This window comes from Caretta caretta, chromosome 2 (assembly GCF_965140235.1).
Source record: "Caretta caretta isolate rCarCar2 chromosome 2, rCarCar1.hap1, whole genome shotgun sequence".
NCBI lineage: Eukaryota > Metazoa > Chordata > Testudines > Cheloniidae > Caretta > Caretta caretta.
Genome location: NC_134207.1, coordinates 73,993,985 through 74,017,148, shown reverse-complemented (window position 1 = coordinate 74,017,148; position 23,164 = coordinate 73,993,985). Strand labels below are relative to the sequence as shown.

At 39.3% G+C, this 23,164-nt stretch overlaps 1 protein-coding gene across 3 annotated transcripts in view; it reads left to right on the top strand.

Annotated features, from left to right (window-relative positions):
* The window catches only part of LOC125630984 (chloride channel protein C-like), a 48,059-nt gene extending 25,343 nt beyond the window's left edge, over window positions 1–22,716 (top strand). Inside the window, exons 3-6 of one of the 3 annotated variants that reach the window (XM_075125244.1) lie at window positions 9,895–10,041; window positions 10,848–10,944; window positions 11,495–11,590; window positions 19,117–22,716. In XM_075125244.1, coding sequence (XP_074981345.1) covers window positions 10,861–10,944; window positions 11,495–11,590; window positions 19,117–19,347 — 411 coding nt within the window. In that variant the 5' untranslated portion in view covers window positions 9,895–10,041; window positions 10,848–10,860 and the 3' untranslated portion in view covers window positions 19,348–22,716. Of the gene's footprint in view, window positions 1–9,834; window positions 10,042–10,734; window positions 10,945–11,494; window positions 11,591–19,116 lie in introns of those variants that run through there. The other 2 variants (XM_075125243.1, XM_048837181.2) reach the window with 2 other exon arrangements.
* The last annotated feature ends 448 nt before the right edge of the window (window positions 22,717–23,164 follow it).

The window sequence follows — 23,164 nt, the reverse complement described above, 5'->3', positions numbered from 1 at the left end:
TGGCTGTGTCCTGTGCAATTGTCGCCCTCAGATCAAACTACCTCAGCTTAAAAGCTTTCAGGTAAAAATATCTCAATGATTTTAGGTGCCTAAGTCCCATTTTTCAAAACTAACTTGAGTTTGTTCCTTTGGGAAATGGAAATTAGGGTCCCCAGTCACTTAGGCACCTTAGTTCATTTTTACTCTTCCTCTAATTGAAAAGGTGGAAACTGAGGTCAAGATTTCAAAAGTGGCTAATGATTCTAAATGCTTCAAATAATGGGTGTCCATCTTCAGACATCTTAAAGGGGTCTATTATTTTTTTTTTCAGAGTTGGTACTTGGCATTGTTTGAAAGTCAGGCTCCTTTAAAGTATATCATACTTTTGCGTACTGAAAAGTTTGAGGCACCCAAACGTAAGCATAGGATTCCGTACAAGCTTATCCCCCCTTTTAATCAAGAAAGAAATCTGAGGGGGTTGTGCAGAGGGAAAGAAGGTACATACTTGTGAAAATGGGTCCAAATGGGTTTCAAAATGACTTTTGAAAATCTTGGCTTAAAAGCTGAATTAGGGCTTGATCCAGCATATTGGTGCCCTAATCATGTGAGTAGTCTGTATTCACGTGAGAACTTTCAATAAAATTGGTATTACTTGTGTGAGTAAGACTCCTTTTGTGATTAAAGGTTGAAAGTTTGCATTCCTGGAGAACAGGAAAACTGGTAGTTACCACACAGACAAACAGAGCTGCTGTTATGCTCTCATGAACAGTTCCTACACAGCACTGGATGTTAGTACCTGTTTTAGTTAGGCAGGGAATGCTGGCCAGGATACCCAGGGTTATTCTTTACTCATTTCAGGATGTGCATTGAGATATTGAACCTTCAACTACACAGCCATTAGAAAATTCTCTTTGACTTCCCATTCAGAGAACACCTTTAATGTCCAGTGCTGCAGTCCACACAGGAGTCCAAGCTATAGTGTGGGGCTTGAACTTCCAATAACCTTCTATCCAGATGCAAATCCAGATCCAGATTGCTACCAACAGAGGGAACCAAACAGCATTTATATTTGCAACACTCTTATTTGTTGTTGTTGTACTGGTCATTCTGCTTCCTTTGTGAGGAAACACTATATTCATAAACCCTCTATTGGCTAGTCTTGTTTTAAATTGTTTTAAATTCCCTGCTTGTAAACTAGTAAGGAAAGGAGATGCTTTGTTTTCCTCAATTTAAAGAGATGGTAGAGCAGCTGTTCCAAGTAACAATAATGACACTATTGCTGAGACAAACATTTTCATGATGATGCATGGGAACACTAAATCCAAACCACATTGTTTAGCTATTGCATGCTTTCACTCCAGTAAAGGGGAATGTCACAGACCTGAAAGTAAATCGAAGAGATCATAGTTTAGAAAATATGACAAAGTTGAAAACTTAAAGCTGTATTACACAGTAACATCCTTTAACAGGGAAATAATTGCTCCGAAGTACTGTATATATGTATATTTCATGGCAGTTTATTAGGTATGATTTGTATCTGGTCAGCAAAGTGAATAGAAACCATTGTGAGTGAAGAATCTTTTGTGGCAGGGTAAAGACTGCTGATATGTGCTGCTGGGAACGGAATATGGCACTGTGAAAAGTTACAGATGTGTTCAGGACATAGAAGCATTTCTATGATTCTATCACTTGAATGCATCCATAAGAGGGGACGGTTTTTTCTAGTTTACTTCCATCCACTTCACCAGATGGCTCCCCACATATACACACACATTCTCTCACACCCTTTTAATAAGCCAATGTCCCTATATTTTGTATGAGAAGCATTTGCATTTGGAAAGAAAAATGCAGTGCAACAGTTTGGGAGTGAATGGAAGGTTTAAGAAAAGATCCTAACATTCATGATGCCCAAAACACTTAATATGTGAAGTAATTCTTGAGTGTGACTGTGGAAAGATTTACCTTAATATCAGCAAAGTCTCTCTCTGCTGGCACCCTCTGAAATAATTTGTCATTTTGCAAGTTGGAGAACCTTTTCCTTCTGGCACTTTGTTGAGAGGATACTAAATTTAGATCCCAGGAATGCAAAGTTACTCAATCTGATACAGAAGGCTGCAAAGTTCATGCAATACGTGAGGAGATAAATGTATTGCATAAAGATTTTCTTTTCTTCTAGAAGATCATGCATGGTCTTCCCATCATCCCTTCTTCATAATGGTGATCCTTCGAGCACTGATCAGTGATAGAAATGATGCAAATTATGTGGACTACACTTTAAAATGCTGAATTTAAATTGAGCCAACAATAAAAGAAAAAAGCACATTACGTACATGAAAACTTTGTGTGTGTGCAAATGGGGTAGTTGACTGCATATAAAGATGCTTTTGAAATTATTTGAGTACAAGTATGGGATCTGAGAACATGTTTGTTTGTATGATGTCATAAATTCCTGAGTTTGAAAAGCTGACCCAGTTAGTTTAAATGTGAGATTTAAAAAAAAAAAAGATACAGTATACAGGAACCTGACATTTAAATTAGAACAACTCACTGAGAGCAATCTATTGCTGATTTGGGTTGCTTGTTAAAATAAATTGAATCCAGCACTTTCAAAAAACCCCTTTGACATTATACTCCTCCCCATATATTGTCAGACTCCTAGGACAGTGTAGCTCATGGGCAATGAAGATGGAGGAAGGTTACGGAGTTTATGGCAGAGATTTTTATTTTGGATCTTAATGTGAAACTTCTTACAAAGAACAACATTATTTGATACTTTCAAAATGAGTGGGCCTGTTTCATTATACAAATAATTGTGCAGGTGTTGCAGGATTCTGCCACACAGCCAGAGTGATGCAGAGTGTATGTGCTTAACTCACAAAGCTAAATTAAAAAAGTATGCAGCCACATGTGGGTGGCTTTTAGGCAAGTGCAGACTGTTGTTAATGTGGAAATCAAATATGGGCATGGGGAAAACTGGTGTGTGTATGGAAAGACTGATCACATATTTTGTTCTATAGTTTAAAAGTGTGGTTAAGTTCTAAAATTGAAAATCTGGATGGTAACAAACCAGATTTTGGGGGAGAGGAACAAATATGAATCCAATTCTGGGCTTTTGTCCATTTCTAGAATCAAACCAAATGGAACCTTTTGAAGATTCAGAAATATTAAGTTTGCATTTCCCCATTTGTTTTCCAATTTTGGTGTGATCTCTGCATTTTCACGTTGAGGCTAAGACTATGTCTATTTATTCATTCTCTCATTTACTTATTGCAGTGATGGGGTCCTAATAAATATGTATCTGAGAACTTTGCGACCTTTAAATATTTGACTTCATAACATGCCGTTGAGGTAGGGAAGATGATCCTCATTTTACAGAGTTGGAAACTGAGGCACTGAGATTAAATTTCTTGCCCCAGGTCACATGGGAAGCTTGTGGCATAGACAGTTTGTGATCCCAGAATTTTAGGATCCAAGTCCAGTGCATCACCCACAAGACGATCCCTTTGGAAGTCAGAGTGCCAAAATCTAATCAAAGACTGTTCTTACACAGGTTTCAGAGTAACAGCCGTGTTAGTCTGTATTTGCAAAAAGAAAAGGAGTACTTGTGGCACCTTAGAGACTAACCAATTTATTTGAGCATAAGCTTTCGTGAGCTACAGCTCACTTCATCGGATGCATACTGTAGAAAGTGTAGAAGATCTTTTATACACACAAAGCATGAAAAAATATACCTCCCCCCACCCCACTCTCCTGCCAACACCACTTTCTACAAGCCATTACCCTATGATCCCACTGAGAGTTACCAAAAGAAACTACAGCATGTGCTCAAGAAACTCCCTGAAAAAGCACAAGATCAAATCCGCACAGACACACCCCTGGAACACCGACCTGGGATATTCTATCTACTACCCAAGATCCATAAACCTGGAAATCCTGGGCGCCCCATCATCTCAGGCATTGGCACCCTGACAGCAGGATTGTCTGGCTATGTAGACTCCCTCTTCAGGCCCTACGCTACCAGCACTCCCAGCTACCTTCGAGACACCACTGACTTCCTGAGGAAACTACAATCCATCGGTGATCTTCCTGATAACACCATCCTGGCCACTATGGATGTAGAAGCCCTCTACACCAACATTCCACACAAAGATGGACTACAAGCCGTCAAGAACACTATCCCCGATAATGTCACAGCTAACCTGGTGGCTGAACTTTGTGACTTTGTCCTTACCCATAACTATTTTACATTTGGGGACAATGTATACCTTCAGATCAGTGGCACTGCTATGGGTACCCGCATGGCCCCACAGTCTGCCAACATTTTTATGGCTGACTTAGAACAACGCTTCCTCAGCTCTCGTCCCCTAACGCCTCTCTTCTATTTGCGCTACATTGATGACATCTTCATCATCTGGACCCATGGAAAAGAAGCCCTTGAGGAATTCCACCATGATTTCAACAATTTCCATCCCACCATCAACCTCAGCCTGGTCCAGTCCACACAAGAGATCCACTTCCTGGACACTACAGTGCTCATAAATGATGGTCACATAAACACCACCCTATACCCGAAACCTACTGACCGCTATTCCTACCTACATGCCTCCAGCTTTCACCCTGACCACACCACACGATCCATCGTCTACAGCCAAGCTCTGCGATACAACTGCATTTGCTCCAACCCCTCAGACAGAGACAAACACCTACAAGATCTCTATCAAGCATTCTTACAACTACAATACCCACCTGTGGAAGTGAAGAAACAGATTGATAGAGCCAGAAGAGTTCCCAGAAGTCACCTACTACAGGATAGGCCTAACAAAGAAAATAACAGAACGCCACTAGCCGTCACCTTCAGCCCCCAACTAAAACCCCTCCAACGCATTATTAAGGATCTACAACCTATCCTGAAGGATGACCCAACACTCTCACAAATCTTGGGAGACAGGCCAGTCCTTGCCTACAGACAGCCCCCCAACCTGAAGCAAATACTCACCAGCAACCACATACCACAAAACAGAACCACTAACCCAGGAACCTATCCTTGCAACAAAGCCCGTTGCCAACTGTGCCCACATATCTATTCAGGGGACACCATCACAGGGCCTAATAACATCAGCCACACTATCAGAGGCTCGTTCACCTGCACATCCACCAATGTGATATATGCCATCATGTGCCAGCAATGCACCTCTGCCATGTACATTGGTCAAACTGGACAGTCTCTACGTAAAAGAATAAATGGACACAAATCAGATGTCAAGAATTATAACATTCATAAACCAGTCGGAGAACACTTCAATCTCTCTGGTCACGCGATTACAGACATGAAAGTTGCGATATTACAACAGAAAAACTTCAAAACCAGACTCCAGCGAGAGACTGCTGAATTGAAATTCATTTGCAAATTGGATACAATTAACTTAGGCTTGAATAGAGACTGGGAGTGGCTAAGTCATTATACAAGGTAACCTATTTCCCCTTGTTTTTTCCTAACCCCCCCCCCACCAGACGTTCTTGTTAAACCCTGGATTTGTGCTGGAAATGGCCCACCTTGATTATCATACACATTGTAAGGAGAGTGGTCACTTTAGATAAGCTATTGCCAGCAGGAGAGTGGGGTGGGGGAGGTATATTTTTTCATGCTTTGTGTGTATAAAAGATCTTCTACACTTTCCACAGTATGCATCCGATGAAATGAGCTGTAGCTCACGAAAGCTTATGCTCAAATAAATTGGTTAGTCTCTAAGGTGCCACAAGTACTCCTTTTCTTTTTGTTCTTACAGTTTCCAGCCCAAGTTTGTAGGCTCAAGTGGTTTGGATAAACACTGGCAATTTTGGCTGCTTAACCTGAACTGACCCTCTAACCGTTCTGAGATTTTCCTGTCATAAATGAAAAATCTAAGCTCTCTAGCTATGCCATGTACCCAGGGATGTAATCCTCATCCCCTTGCTAATCCTCCCCAAACTTAATAAATCATTTTCCCATTTTACAAAAATGTCCGTTTTTCCACAATTTAAAGAAACACATGTGAAAATCATCTTTCCTAGTTTAACAGCAGCTATGTTAATACAAAGCATATAAATGACTCAGAGAAGTAGGCCTATTCGCCTCAAACTGGTTATCCCTCTTATAGTTGTATGCATAAAGTCTCTGCCATTGTATTATCTTGTGAAGGCCACATTACCGTGAGTATTAGAAAAAGTGCTTAACTTTTACTGAGTAGTACAGTTATCATCCAGTCCTGCTGAGGGTTTCCTGTAGGGTGCTGAGCACCCATAATTCTTATTGACTTCTGTAAAAAGTTGAAGGTACATGGTGGCAGATCCTCAGTTGCAGGAAACCGACATAGTGCCATTGATTTCAATGGAGCTTTTACAGCTTACACCAGCTAAGGATAGGATTGATGATTTTGGTTGGACATATCCCTGGAGGTTTCATCACATGACCTAATCTTTAATTAAAGATTAGCAGTCCTGGAGAGTTGGCAACCCTAACTAAGGATTTGCCTGCCAGTGCAGTGGATGGGGCAATCAGCAGCACCCCTACACAATTAGGATCATTAGAGACCACAGAGGGGCTTCTGTCTCATTTTATCATCCTATTTTGAAATTTATCTCCTTTACTTTACAAAAAGCATAGCTAGGATATGGAGCCTGGCCCAAAGCCCATTGAAACCAAGACTTGTCACTGGACCTTTGGATCATGCCTTAATGAAGATGCAACAGAGAAGCGGCTCTTTTTGCAGATGGAGGGATAATTATATTAAGTTCCTTCACTGTGCTCTGCTTCATACATGACACACATTAATTCACAGTCCATATCGAGCCACACATAGACAATAAAATTTCAGAAACAAAATACACACGCAAGAAGCAGTGCAGGTATCTTTGGTGAATTAATGAAGAAAAAATGGGTCTTAAACTTCAGTGAAAAAACTGAAATAAATACTCCAGGTTCTCCAATTTTCTCAATAAAATCCATGGCTATCCTTTACATTCATGGTGAAAGAATCATGCTCTGAATGGTTTGCCAGTGATAGGATTGTTTAATCTACTGTCTTTGTATTTATAGCTATTTTTGAGCTTGTGTTCCTCTTATGTCAGTCCCCCATGCACAGAATTTGCAGTGTCCTCTGGTAAATAGGCTTTTTTGACAAGAAAAGGGTGACGCTCTAAGTTGTCAGATACTTTTAATTCCTGAGTATCATGCCGAATGTGACACTTGGAGGTCGTGATAATAATGTGTTATCTTAATTATGTGTGTCCTCGTGATGCATGTTTTGTAACAGATATAGTATATCAAACTGCAACAGTGTCTTTGAAATGAGATTCATTACTTAAGGGTTTTCTTCCTTCTTAAATAAACAGAGTAAACGAACAATTGCTGAGTCCAAGTTTGAATCCTAGCACTTCCTGTTAAGTCCAAAAAATAGTGCAAGGAACATGTTTGGTCTGCTCTTTCTAAGGCTTGATGATGTGATAGGAAGGATGTTGTGTGTAACATCAAAGAGTTGTGATGTTATACCTCCAAAGCATGACTTCTGGAGGCCTAAATCAAATAATGTGCACTCATTTTTCTCTTGAATATGGCAGGCTTTAATAGAATTGGATTCTTATCAGAAATGTTCCAACAATTTCCTTCATTGTGTTTCTGTGTGCCTTTTTTGACTAGCCAAATTCCTCTCACTTCTCAAAGCCCTGCTAAGTGACTCCCCACTGAGTTTAGTTAAGAACAATTGAGCAAATTGCAAGCTGCGAAAACCAGCCAAGAAACCACTGGTGATGAGCAAATGTTTCTGCTCTTTAAGCTCATTGTAAATGTTGCCTGCTTTTTCCTCCAGTCTGACACTGTTCATGATACAAACCCTTTTGTTTTCCACTTTGACAGGCTCAAACCATATCCTGGATATGAACACCTCCAGACTTTGGAAAAGTACCGCTATGGATCAAAACTTAGCATTTGGGGCCCATGTCTAGTTGGTATAGCAATGTATCGTTGAAAGCCATAGATAGAATTCTGGCCCAGAGATCAACCATACAGTTTTGCTCCCTGAAGGTGGCTGCATTTCAGTGGTGAATGAAATGATCCCATAGGAGTTGTAAATGAATATCTGGGGGCAGATATTGGCCCCAGGTGTATAATTCACAGTTACTTAATGTGATTCGGAGGCTTGTGAAAAATGTTATATAATGTGAACCAATAAGTATAACTGAACAGGCGATCCTTGCAAGCAGAGGGCATAATACTATTAAAGACCAGACATTACTGGATTTTCATGTTGTCCATGTCCCCAGGCTGTAGTATCTGTTTTGGGGAAGAGTACTTGCTGATCTTCAGAAACAACTGTCTATCAAGAAGAGAAGGAGTACTTTTCTTTTTGCGAATACAGACTAACATGGCTGCTACTCTGAAACCTGTCTATCAAGAGTTATAACTGCACTAGTTAGGTACAGACCGAGGGCTGTCTCAGAGCTTTGCTCTCATTAATAATGTGAAAGTGATTTTAAAAAATGTCAGTGCCAAAAAAGAAAAGGAGTACTTGTGGCACCTTAGAGACTAACCAATTTATTTGAGCATGAGCTTTCGTGAGCTACAGCTCACTTCATCAAAAAAAAAAAAAAGGTTGTTTGGGGGGGATGTGGAGTGAGTAATTTTGTTGCAACAGTAAATCTGAGCTATGTTTAGTTATTTACTCATTTTTCTTGGGAGGGGAAAGTGTGTTTAATGGTTGGAGCAGCCGACTGGGACTCAGGGCTCCTGGGACCTCTTCCTGGCTCTGCCACTGATTTACTATGTGACCTTGGGCAAGTCATTTAATCTCTTTGTACCTCATCTGTGAAAAGGGCATATATATATGCCCCATTTACAGGGATGCTTAATAATCCTAAAGCTCTTTGAGAGCCCTGGAAGAAGGGTGAAATATCTCATTTTAAATTTCAGGAAGGTTTGATGAAAAGTGTTTTACAAAATACTGAACAAATAGAAGAGAAGAGAGGCTGAGGGAACTGGGCTTGTTTAGTCTGCAGAAGAGAATAGTGAGGGTGGGATTTGACAGCAGCTTTCAACTACCTGAAGGGGGGTTCCAAAGAGGATGGAGGTAGGCTGTTCTCAGTGGTGGCAAATGACAGAACAAGGAGCAATGGTCTGAAGTTGCAATGGGGGAGCTCTAGGTTGGATATTAGGAAACACTATTTCACTAGCAGGGTGGTGAAGCCCTGGAATGGGTTACCTAGGGAGGTGGTGGAATCTCCATCCTTAGAGGTTTTTAAGGCCTGGCTTGACAAAACCCTGGCTGGGATGATTTAGTTGATGTTGGTCCTGCTTTGAGCAGGGGATTGGACTAGATGACCTCCTAACGTATCTTCCAACCCTAATATTCTATGATTATCTGCCATAACACAAGATTGAGAAACACGGTCTCCTGGAGATTATCTTGAGTAAACCAAGAACAACTTGAATCACTATTAAACTGGATCAGCAAATCTATAGTTACTGTATATTCATCTAAAGCATAAATCCCTCTTTAACTTACTTCCAGGTAACCAAACTAGTGACTTGGTCATGTCTCTAGCTACTATGGGCAACATGCGTTTCTTCCCCCCCGCTTTTATAAAAAGTCCCAGGAATCAGAGGGAAAAAAACTATATTGCTGATGTTTTTCATTTTCAAATTCATTAAATATTTTGGTCATTTTTCCTCATAGTCCCCCTTTATTTAAATTTCTCCTACTGCCTACGAATTGAGCTATGCACTGATACATATCCTGGAAGTTTCTGTCATCATCTATGGTGGGATGGGGAGAGATGGATGTTCCTCCTGCTGGAGTCTATTATAGTCTTCCCTTATATCAGCCAGGAGGACTGCTAGTACCTTCGAAGGACCCATGCCATTCTGATCATTTTCTGGCTTAGGAAAGTTGGATGTTCCTCCATCTGGGAGCCTGTCAGTGCCTCATCTTCTGTCATCCAGAAGGTTCACTAGAGAGCAGTGATAGTGTTCCTACTGTTTCCTGTCTGGAAGCGAGGGATCTGAGGTTGGGTCTCCATCTTCAACCCTGTGTACGTGAGCATATTACACTCCCCTAGACTCTGCACTCTGAGAACACTGATGGGAGTTTATAACAACAACTTGTGAACTGGAGCTTTGACCCTAATTCTTCTTTCCCCGTTTAGAAAAGTCACTTTGTATTTCAATCTCTTCCCTGCCGAACTCCTAATTAAAAGTTGTGTGATTGCTATTCCAGGTGTACCTCTGTGGCCACAAATTTTACATATATCGATAAAGATGGCCATTTGAATTTGATTCAGACAGCAAAGATGAATGTCTCACACAGATCGTGGGTGCAATCCTGGTCCCACTGAAGTAATTGCATTCCAGGATTTCACCCCTTATTTAAACCACAATGAGTCTGAAAGAATTTTACAAACATGGGTCTCATGCTTTAATGTGGACATAAGGTGGAACTGAAAAAATCTATACAAACAAAGATGACAAACCTGACCCCCTTTGTAACTGCAATTATGACTTGATTGGAACAAACTAGACAGACTACATAAGCAGTTCTTGCCAATCATATTAATTCAGATAAAAAATAAAAATGTAGAGGAGATAAATCCATTTAAAAAAAATGTAGGTTTGTGAGGAGTTCCGCACCAAAACCCGAAGACATGCACACAATTTTTGTTGGAAATCTAGGAAAGCAAAACTTGCTTTGTATAAATAATGTATTCCCCACTAATATTAGACTCATCATATCTGTATATTTTTAGCATTGTCAGGCATTAGTTTCTGGAGATCATAATCTATTACGTAGGACCTTTTAAAATTTGGCTTTGATGGTGAATGTATTCCTTATAAAAACTAGGTTAGAGCTATGCATGCTGCTGGAACATGAACCCATCTTTGAAACAGAGACTAACCATGATTCTCTTTCCTGCTGTCCTCTTCTCCTCTACCAAAAGGTAATCACTTTTTTCTTTATTTCTCTATTTGGTTAATTGATGCTTATTTGATATGTCCAGGGATTGTACTAGGAATGAAAATAGTTATTAATATGTTGTTAAATAAGTAGTAAAATTATAAACTAAATAAAAGGGGAGCCCATAAACAGCCAGATAAAACTGCAATAAGTTACAGGCGCTCCTGGGAGGCACGCAGGAGTGGAAGCCAGAAATTTTTGTGTTCTAATCCTGGCTCTGACACTGTCCTTAAATCAGCTACTCCAATCTTCTCTCTGTTTCCTGTCTGTAAAATGGGGCAGATAATACTTAGCTCTGTGAGCGTAATCACCTTTGCAAATTTTAATTAATGTTGGTAAAGCATAACAAAGGTGCAAAGAACTATAGAAGTGCTAAGTTAATTTATCAAAATGAAGAAAGGATTTAAAAAAATCCTAAGTATGAGCTTGGTAAAAATAAATTAGGATGTACAGATGCAGATGAAAATCCATCATATGGTTTAGAGTCAAATTAGAAAGGTTTGGACGGAGAAATAGAATCTTGCCTATTGCAGATAACAGTGGAGAAGTTGCCTGATCCACCACAGGCGACCACGCTGCTGAATCGCTACAGTACAGATCCTCAGTATCAGCAACTCTTCATCAATCTGGTAAGAGTGAAGCCAACTCTAAAAACAAACATTTCCTCCATGAACAATGTATTTGTTATATTTTCTCATTTGTTTATGATGGCTGTGTCAGCCGCACTGACTTACATAAACACTGCCAATCCTGGGATGTTACACTCTCAACAAAAGTAGCTGAGTACAAAGAGCATTCCAGAGTTTTAATTCATATTGTATAAACGTAACAGATGTTGATAAAATGAGCCAACAAGAAAATACAACAAAGGAGACCATTTCAAGGGGGCTTTTGATTAAAATACATTCCAGATTGACCAAAAGATACAACGTTAATGGAATAGATCATTTAACTGTCATCATTTGGCTCCTTTAGCATTATAAAGCAAACAGAAAGCATTTCCATGTTTATTTCCTAAATACTGCACCAGAATATTGGGCCCAAGCACATTATAGTTTTTGGTGCACTGTACAAAGCTTAAGAAAAATAAATAAATAATTAAATAAAGCCAGTCTTTGCCTCAATGAGTTTACAATGCACAGAGTAGACAAGGATAAAATGTGGCACCCTGGGAAATTCAGAGTTGGGACTGACTTAGAGGGTTTTTATGTAAAAAATAGATATATTTTGAGCTCTGCTTGAGTTCACTGTAGTGATTCTGTTGAACACAAGAATTGCCATACTGGGTCAGACCCGATGTTACCCAGGGTTCTTTCAACCCAAAGCTCTTAGTAACTTTTACTCTGTGCGAGGTGGTGTCAGGAAATAAATCAGGGGAGTCACGGCCGTCCGACCGATAGATGGCTGGCACAAAGAGGACAACACAAGAGTGCTTTTACTTAAAGCTAAACTTTACATAGTCTCAAGCACTTATACACACGTCCTCAAGAGGTTAGTAAAACACCCCCAACCCTTGATAATTACCAAAGCTGAGTGTGGCTCTCGAGAGGCCGCAGGGAAACACAAGATGCATCCAGAAAGAGAGAGTCCAGTCCTGAAGAGTCCCACTACCTCAAACTTTTCCCCCTTATTTACACATTAGTAATAGAATGACATGTCCCTTAAAGCAAACTTGTTAAGTAAGCAGTTTCAATGGTCAAGCGAGAGGTTCCTTCTGATTATCGATTAACCAGCTGTGGGTTTTTCCAGAGTTTGTAGCCTTGAGGCCCCAATAGACATTCCTGGGGCACATCCTGCTCTTCTAAGATGCATGTATCAGCAACTTCAACACAGTTCTTATCAGGAAGGACATGGGGTCAAGCTGCCCTTTCTGTGGTACCCAAAAAGCCCCCTCCCCTCCTGCCTTGGTTAAGCTAAGCCTGCTGACTTGGCTAATTTACGGCCTGCTGACTTGGCTGCTTTTAGCAATAAGCCATAGTGGTTTCAGGCACTTTACTGGTTTGCCAAAGTCTCCCCGTACACCGAGGTCCATGTAGGTTGGTATTCTGTCTCTGGCATTGGCCAGGAACAGGTGCTTCAGAGGAAAGCATAAGAACCTTGCCTCCCTTCCAAGATAATCTGCCTCTTACATGGATCTCATCCTGATCTGTAATAGTTAGAGATGGGTTTAAACCCTGAGGCATAAGGTTTAATATCCCTTCTACATGTTTGTTATGAATTGTGATAACTCTGTATAGTCTTGATGTCCATATAAATGTCTCATCTCTTTTTGATTCTTGACCTCAATGACTTCCTGTGACAATGTCCACAGTTTAATAACACATTGGGTGCAAACATATTTCCTTTTATTGTTTTTGAATTTCCTTTCTTTCAGTTTCAGTAAATGTTCACTTGTTCTTGTATTATACTATAGGATTGGGAGAACACAAGTTCCTGATCTACCTTCTTGATATCATTCATTATCTTATTCTGTCCTCTCTGTTTCTCCTTTCCAAAGTAAACGTGACCTTAAGAGCCCCACAGTTCCAACTGGCAAAGCATTCACTGTCATGTAACAGCTACTCTTAACAGGCCTGACAAACTCACTACACCTAACACATTGCTGTCATAGTATTCACCTATAAAGAATGTCTTGTAAGGTATCAGATGAAAACTGGTAACATAACAGCCATTAATATAATTGTGAAACGTATGTGTTAGTACTATATGAAGAATTATGGATACTCACTGATATTGTGCTTTAAAGTCTGTAACCAAACAAAAGGAGAAACAGGTTTTTTTCCCAGACAGGAGGGAAGGTAGTTATCTCCCTGTTTCTCATGTAAATTGAGCATTGTGGAGCCAAATACAGTGGGAACTACCTTTGCATGGAAGTCAACAGGAAAAGCCAGGTTGATAGGGGTGTGTGAACTCTGCTTGGGAAAACACTGTAATCTGAACCCCAGCGGTTCACCCTGTTTCTGGGAATAAACTCCCTAGGAACTTTGGGAAATATAAGAAGAAGCAAAAGGACGTTCTGTTATCCATTTACTGAGGAGACCTCTGGTAATGAGTAGGGGAAATCATGAAAATCTGGATCTGGATTTGATTGAAAACCAGCAAGCTCTACAGAAAAACTCTGAGGATAAGAAAATGGCTTTATCCAAAGGATTTTGTAGCTTGCTAAAGTTATGTTTAGTTTCTTAGAAGTGTGTTGTACTTTTGTTTCATTTGTAACTAATTCTGTTTTCATTATCCTTGCTTTATATCACTTAAACCTCTTTGTTAATAAACTTCTGTGTTTTATGAGTAGATCTCTGTGCTGTAATATTAGCAAAATGTGAATCAAACAAGCTGGTGTGCACACTCTCTTTGGAGATAGTGGACTTTTTTGGGAAGTTCTATGGCCTGTGTTATGCAGGAGGTCAGACTAGATGGTCAAAATGGTCTATTCTGGCCTTAGAATCTATGAAGTTGGTAATTTTTGTGAGTGTCCAGTGACAGGGGCTGGGTACTCCGGGAGAACGATCTTTCAGGGGCTTAGGACTAGGGGTGCATCACATATTACCTGCAAAGCAAAGTAAGGGCCATCAGAGTCCTGAGAAATTTGTCTGGGATAGCTAGCAGATTGGGCTAACAGGGAGTTTCACCCAGTTTAGCACCAGCAAATCTCTCTCTTACTGAGGTAGAGGCATGGTAACCTGTAATTTTGGGCATCCTGAGAAAGAGTCACAAAACAATCTGTCTTTTTAATCTCTTTTTTCATTTGTGAGTTTTCTCAGGCCCTTGATCGTTCTCACTGCTCTTCTTTGACCGCCCCTACCCCTTTAGTTCTGCAGTATTCTTTTTGAGATGGGTTGACCAGCATTGCACACAGTATTCCAGATGAGGCCATGCCACTGATATAGATACAATTATTATAATATTCTTTGTATTATTCCAGTCCCATTCCTTATGCATCCTAACACTTTAGCTTTTTTTTTTTTTTTTTTTTTTTTTTTTTAAACCCACAGCTACGCATTAAGCAGAGGTCTTCATTGAGCTGTCTACAGGGAAGCCCAGGTCCCTTTTCTGAGCTGATAAAGTTAATTTACGACCTGTAATGCGTATTGGGCTGTCAAGTGATTCAAAATATTAATCACGTGATTCAAAAAATTAATCTCAATTAATCATGTGATTAATTGCACTGTTAAACAATAATTGAATACCATTTATTTCAGTATTTTTGGATGTCTTCTATATTTTCCAATATATTGATTTCAATTACAACACAGAATACAAAGAGCACAGTGCTCATTTTATATTTATTTTTTATTAAAAATATTTGCACTGTAAAAAAACCAAAGAAATAGTATATTTCAATTCACCTAATTACAAATACTGTCCTGCAATCTCTTTGTCATGAAAGTTGAACTTACAAATGTAGAATTATGTACAAAAAACCCCTGCATTAAATAATAAAATAATGTAAAATTATATCCAAATCCTCTCAGTCCTCCTTCAGTCAATCGCTCAGACAAACAAGTTTGGTTACAATTTGCAGGAGATGCTGCTGCCCTCTTCTTGTTTACAATGTCACCTGAAATTGAGAACAGGCGTTCAGATGCCACTGTTGTAGCCGGCGTCGCAAGATATTTACATGCCAGATGTGCTAAAGATTCATATGTCCCTTCATGCTTCAACCACCATTCCAGAGGATATGCGTCCATGCTGATGACTGGTTCTGCTTGATAACAATCCAAAGCAGTGCAGACCAACACATGTTCATTTTCATTATCTGAGTCAGATGCCACCAGCAGAAGTGTGATTTTCTTTTTCGGTGGTTCGGGTTCTGTAGTTTCTGCATTGGAGTGTTGCTCTTTTAAGACTTCTGAAAGCATGCTCCACACCTCGTCCCTCTCAGATTTTGGAAGGCACTTCAGATTCTTAACCTTGGGTTGAGAGCTGTAGCTATTTTTTAGAAATCTCACATTGGTACCTTCTTTGCATTTTGTCAAATCTGCTGTGAAAGTGTTCTTAAAACGAACAACATGTGCTGGATCATCATCCGAGACTGCTATAACACAAAATATATGGCAATGTGGATAAAACAGAGCAGGAGACGTACAATTCTCCCCCTAGTTCAGTCACAAATTTAATTAACGCATTATTTTTTTAATGAGCATCATCAGCATGTCAGCATGTCCTTTGGAATGGTGGCCAAAGCATGAAGGGGCATATGAATGTTTAGCATATCTGGCACATAAATACCTTGCAACACTGGCTACAAAAGTGCCATCTGAACACCTGTTCTCACTTTCTGGTGACATTGTAAATAAGAAGCAGGCAGTGTTATCTCCCATAAATGTAAACAAACTTGTTTCTCTTAGCGATTGGCTGAACAAGAAGTAGGACTGTAGCATCTCAACAGTGTCCTTATCTTCCTTAATTGCTCTCTTCATCCACTGGTGATCCAGTGAAGTCACTAATCCTTTTGTAAAAAGAAAAGGAGTACTTGTGGCACCTTAGAGACTCACCAATTTATTTGAGCATGAGCTTTCGTGAGCTACAGCTCACTTCATCGGATGCATACCGTGGAAACTGCAGCAGACTTTATATACACACAGAGAATATGAAACAATACCTCCTCCCACCCCACTGTCCTGCTGGTAATAGCTTATCTAAAGTGATCATCAAGTTGGGCCATTTCCAGCACAAATCCAGGTTTTCTCACCCTCCACCCCCCCACACAAATTCACTCTCCTGAGCTTTCTGCTTCTGAAACGTTTAAAGAATTTCATGTTTGTTTTTACACATTTAGTTATCTGCTCCTCAAAATGGTAGAGAAATGTGAAGGTAAAAGTAGTTGCTCATTTCCTTCATTGTGGATCATTAATTAGAAATTTCCCTACAGCTGATTAAACTGGCAGTAGGCAAAGATTTTGCTTGGGATTTTTGATAATGAATTTAATTTCCTGCAGCCTCTGAGTTTTCCCTGCTAGTCTCTCAACCACTATTGGCCCTATTTAGTTTGTGAGATTTGACTAGATTACATCTGGAGAGGTGATGTGACTGCAGACCAGACAAAAGAATACTAAGGAGTATATTATTATTCAACCACAGTATAGTTCATTCTCTAAATAGACTAAATGGAGAATGTGAAGTACATCTGAAGACTTGACTTGGCAAGAAGGTATATTTAAGGCTTCTATTTTTCAACAGATTTGACATTTTTTTTTTTCCTGAACTGACAACTAAATTGGAAATTTTCATTACAAAAGTTGGTAACCCTAAAAAAGTTCCTTCAAGGGAAAGCATGCACATTTGTTTGGTTTAAGGAAACTACTTTGTCTGTGATGACGATCTGGGCTGCACGTAGAAGTGGGCAAAATTTTTTGGCCAAAACTTTTTTTCTTTTGCAAAAATGCAGATTCCGTGGCACTGAAACATTTCATGAATTTGTTTGTTTCACGGAATTGTTAATTAAAAATCAAAGAAACACAAACTCCAAAATTCTGAAGAAAGTTGACCCATCTTATTTTGACATTTTTTTAAATGAAATGTTTCTATATTTTTACTTGAAATAATGTTTTCAAAATTTCTTTTAAGGTTTTTTTTTTAAAAATTCCAGAATGATGAAAAGGTTGAAACTGAAACAAAATGTTCTGTTGTTGAAATTAATATTATGTTTGTAATATTATGTTTACGAAACAATTTTTTTTCAATTTTTCAAAATTCCCAACAAACTACAAAGTGCATTATTCACTGAGCTTTAATCTTAACTACTAACCAACACTTGCTGATTTCCCTACTAGGTTAATCAGCGAGGTGTTTCTGCATTTTTTATGTTACACCTTGCCCATTTCACACTGTTTTAGTCAGTTTTGCACCAAGAAATGTCAAAAGTTTGACAATGGGAAGCAAGGAAATCTGTTTCATAGTACCAGAAAAAGAAACTCTGGCAAATAGCCATATAGCAGGTCAGGGCTAACGGGAGAAAAATGCCTGTAGAAAGAGCTTGAGAGCATATTTGTAGTGTTTCCTTTTGGGTGAAATACAACCTTAACTTAGGCATAAGCCAATGCATGGAGTCTCTGGTGGTGGAAAGTCTACTATGGAGGAGTTCGTGGAGGATAAAGTGGCTGTAACCTCACTTTGCCAGGTGGCCTAGATGCCAGAAATGGCTGGGGTGAGGGTATGGGCAGGGCAGTTGAGAGATGCACTGATTCAGTGCAGCAAACTCTTGATGGCCTTTGCTGATAGGCTCCTATAGAGCTCCTGGTCAGAACTCAAACTGACCTATGAGGATGAATCCTGCGGAGGGCCTCCCTGTTGCAGCAAGGTCCAATTTGTACTTCCTAATACTTTCTGGGTGGATCTTGCCCTTCATTAGTCCTTTTAAAAAAATTATTTTTCAAAGAAATCTGAATGCTCTCTCTCCTCTGGTTCCAATCTACCCACTATCCAAAAATATTCCTGGAGAGACTACAAGACGCACCATCCTCAGATGGGTGTGGGGAGCTTCCACTGATTTCCCTGTGCACCCATATGCACTCAAGGATAGAATTTGGCCCAAGTTATGAGTAGGATGCTGTATGGATAGGTAAGATATAGAAACTTGGTGAACACCTACTTAAAATACCAATATTTACCTGGGAAACTTACCGAATTAGCTATAGCTAAATCTAGAAACATTTATGTCTAAGGTGGGATTCAATGATCAGCATTCAGCACCCAGCAGACCTCATAGTATATAATTTTTCTTTTTGTCCTCTCTCATGCAGTATATATTTCTGATTTGCTGATTTTTACTAACATTAACTAAAGAATATTACAGGATGTCATAAATGGGTTGTTTAATGAAAGAGCAATTATTAAACATCTCTTTGACTTAATAAATACTTGGTCATTTACTATTTCCAAACAGGAATTCAGATCATATCAATGGAGCTCAGCTTAGCTGTTCCAGCCTGTGAGATTTGGTTATATTCCAGTCATAACAGCTTAATGTGAACCTGATCTTTTAGTGGAAAAGAAAGGGCTTATTACTGTGTACTTTATACTGATTTGGGCACAGCTGAAATAAAAAAAGAAAGTGTAGTAATCTAACCCCCCACCACTCATGAAGCCTGCTGCAACAGGAATGGCTACACACTTATTTTCTCCAACCCCCACCTTCTCTCTCTTTGTCTTGCAGGAGCCGTACATAAACAAATCAGCGGTGTCAGTTCAGGCTCATTTCTCTCTGCAATGCACATACATCATCTTTCGGACCTTGGGGCTTCGCCACCTGACAGTTGTTGACCTACAGAACCGAGTTGTTGGGATAATAACCAGGAATGATCTGATGTCTTTCCAGCTGGAGGAGAGGCTGGCGTGCCAGCTGGCATTGCAAAAACGTGACTCAGATGAGCAGCCCCTAGATTAGGAAAAGAGAACAGAACTGTTAATGTTTTGTTTCTTAAGCTGACAAACTTTATTTTTTTGTTTTTAATAAGCCTGCATTCTTCTTAGGTAAAGGAAAAATGGATAAGACTGTACTGTTTGATTCCTTTAGAGCAAGGAAGTTCAAAGGCATCCTACACAGGCCCTTAAATGTATCCTACCACTAGCTCCCTTGAACCATAGGATGATGCCAAAGTTCACTGACAGCAGATTTGGCAGGGCTCTGGGTTAGATGGACCATTGGCCTGACCCAGTATGGCTGTTCTTATGTATGTTCTTATATTTTTAAGGCTTGTGAACTAAATCAGGAATTTTCTACTCATCTACCATGGAAGGCAGAAGTACAATCAGATATGAAGGTTGTGGTTAAAGTGTCCAAAAGCATCTATTTTCAAAAGTGACATAGTCATTTAGCAGCCTAATTTTTAGCAGCCTGCTGATTTTCACTTAGGCGTTGTCAACACTTAAAGTTGTACTGCTATAACTATGCTGGCAAAGTTAGATGCAAAAATGCCCTAGCACAGATGATCTTATACTGGTAAAACTTATGCTGGTTTGGCGAAACAAAATAACCTATATCAGTATAACAACGTATCACTATAACTGTATCTACTCTAAGGCTTTTACTGACACATTTATGTCAGTAAAAAAATCACACCCCTTAGCTACATAATTATGCCAGTAAAACTTTAAGTGCAGACTAGAGCTCAGGTTCCTAAGTGTCTAACTCACTTTTAAAAAATAGGACCTAGGCTCCTAACTGACTTAGACGCTTTTAAAAAATTTACTGTGTGCACCTTTCTTTTTTATTTTAAAAGCATGTACTTGTAGGCTGATTTTAAACACCGCCTACAAGTACATGCTTTTAAAATGTACAACCAACTAAAATGAATGGAAATTGGGCATCCTACTTGTCTGAGATATATTTTAAAATCTTAGTTTCAATGAGTATGCCAGGCAGGCATAGTCCTGAGACCCTAGGGGGCAAACTGCTAATGTGGCTCGCAGTGGTGCAAAGTTTGAGTACATCTGCTCTTGACTACATTTCCTTTCATGTTTGCAGCTATTAGAACAGTTTCGCTTTCTGTTCACCCACCTGGTGTAATTTAATATGTAATGAGTGTCACACACAGAGGAGATGATCACAATTGCTCTCTGGTTTGGATGTAGCTGTTGTTTATATTTTAGCATATTTGGAAACCAGGCACCCAGAATATAATATACAAGGCCCCATCCTTTGTGATTTTTGGTTTCAAACATTATATGCTTCCATGGAAACTTCATTAAATGTTGATAAATGAATATGACAAATCTTTTGGATAAGAGACTGGTAGACTTCCTCTCTGACATCATAATTAATTGTTATTTTTGTTCTGCTAAATAATAAAGCATTTCCCATAAACATGCTTATTAAAACCACACTTTTGTCCCAAGGGTCTACCATGATTAATGTTATAATGATTACCAAGAAAAACTAGTAACTGTTTACTGGTTATAAAAAGTTGCCAGATTATCTGAAAGTTAGATTTCTGGTATTTGAATTGTGCAGCTTCTAGCCTCCTATTAGTCAGAGATTTATAGGACTTTCCCCCGATATAGTTCTTCACTTAGTAATGCAGTTTTTCTAGCACTGCAGAGGGTGCAGAGCGCATTAAAGTGTCTGAAGTTTACAAGACAAAGGGCAGAGAATGAAATGCTAAAGAGCTTGCAGTCCAAAGCCATAATTAGGTATAGGAGAGATAATGAACGAGGAATGTCTTATCGACCATCTAGCTGGTAGGCGGTGGGGAACAGGTGGATTTTTAATCATCTCCCTTTCAAACCAGTAATATTATAATAACTAGTATATTGGCTGGGTCACCGTCATTACTGACATGTGCTTCACCTACTCCAGGGATGTGGGGATGGAGTGTCCTGAGCTTTGTGGATCACTGAGCATCAGCAGGACAATAGATCTAATCTAGAGCCCTCTTGTGAATTCCCCTAAAAAACTGGTGCTATGAAGCTGGCTTTGAATCCCACTCCCTCTGGTAACTAATAACTAATCCCATATCTGGAGCATGCTTGCTGTAAACTTGTGCTCTTGGTTCAAGGCCCAGTACTCCAGCTGGTAAATGGGCTCCTTGATTCCTTGAGTGCATAAACAATGCCATTCCACTAGTACTCAGTCATTATGTGCCCACCCATGTAGTGTAAGTCTCCTTCATCTTTCCACTAATTACATCTCAGGCTGATTACCTCAGGAAAACAGTATCAACTATGTTCTGTAGTTGTGGTCTATTGAAATGAACATAAGGCTTAGAGAGTAAGATTCATCGAGTCAAATCCCAGCACTGCCACTGTCTCATCACATGACCTTGAGCAAGTCACTTAAGTTCCTGTGCCTCAGTTACTCCATCTGAAAAATGGGGACATTAATGGTGATCCACCTCTGTAAAGGGCTTTGTGCAATGCATATGAAAAGTTCTATATAAAAATATGAACTATTAATTTTAAATTATAATTATTTATCTTATACCAATGATAAAGCAGTGCTAATTTTGCCATCATGACAATGTTTCTTAGGAAACATTCATCCAATTTACCACATATCACCTAAATGCCCTGTTATGTATTATGGGGGTTGCATTCTCCCACATGTTACGCCCAATATCACCAACAGACGATGCCTAAAATGGTAAAATCATACATGATACAAGGGTAAGATGTGCATATACTACCACAAATAGAATTCCTTTCAACATTTCCCAAGAGACATGAAGATGAGGCTCAAAGGAAGAGAGAGATTGTGGGCCCCACAGTCAAGTGTCCCACTCAGAGACTCTGACAACACTCATGACACACTATGTACAAAATGGTGAAAAGAAATGGCATTCTGCAGTCTACTCTTCGTGATACTTCATCAACACATTGGCTCTCATGATCCCCACATCCAACAGGTTTCTAAAGAATGGAAATGGCAAACAGACCAGGCTCTTCAGCAAAGTGTGTTTTTTACAAGGGATGATGCCAGCTACTCTTCTCTGTTTTTGAGCGCCACTTTACTGAGAGGTGAACCTTTTGGTACTTAGGCATAATGATTTGAGAAACTGAGATGAAACTGTCTTATGGTTTTGCATGAGATATGTATTTAGATTATGGATGTTCACAATTTGCCAACACAAATCCCAGTGAAGAAGGGGAAGAAATCCTCAAGGGAAGGTCCATTTCAAGTCCTTCACCATCATTTTTGGTCTTTGTATGCAGTCATACATCTTCCCACTGACTCCATTTTTATGATGGTTTCCCACCACTTATTTGTACCCCAGAATGAAATCTATTTTGCAAATGACATGGCTTTTGTTTTGTCCAGATTTGAGACAGAAAGATCCAAAATAAAGTATATTGAGACAAAAAACTCCCTTTTGAGTTAAAAGGGTTTCTTTTTATCAACATTGTGTCTGACAATAGCTATTACAAATCCCTGTATGTGAGCATAAAATCCTATAAAGGGCCATTGCTGAGGTAAATAATTTTCTGCCACATGTCTCCTAAGAGAATGTAATACCACTTTATGACCCATGTGTTCTTAAGTACTTATTCCAGTATTCAGTGTATTAGTGTTCCTATCACACGGCACTGCTCTGATATGTACTTTGGAATTAGCTGTTTAGTACTTAAAGTGTAACTCATCATAATGCAAGATCCTTTTTAATTTCCTTGGTTTCTAAATGAGTTATTGGGTTCACTATATTAGTATTATTACTATTATAATATCTAAAAGGCAACTACGCAAAAGCCAACAAAGAGCTCTATTTATT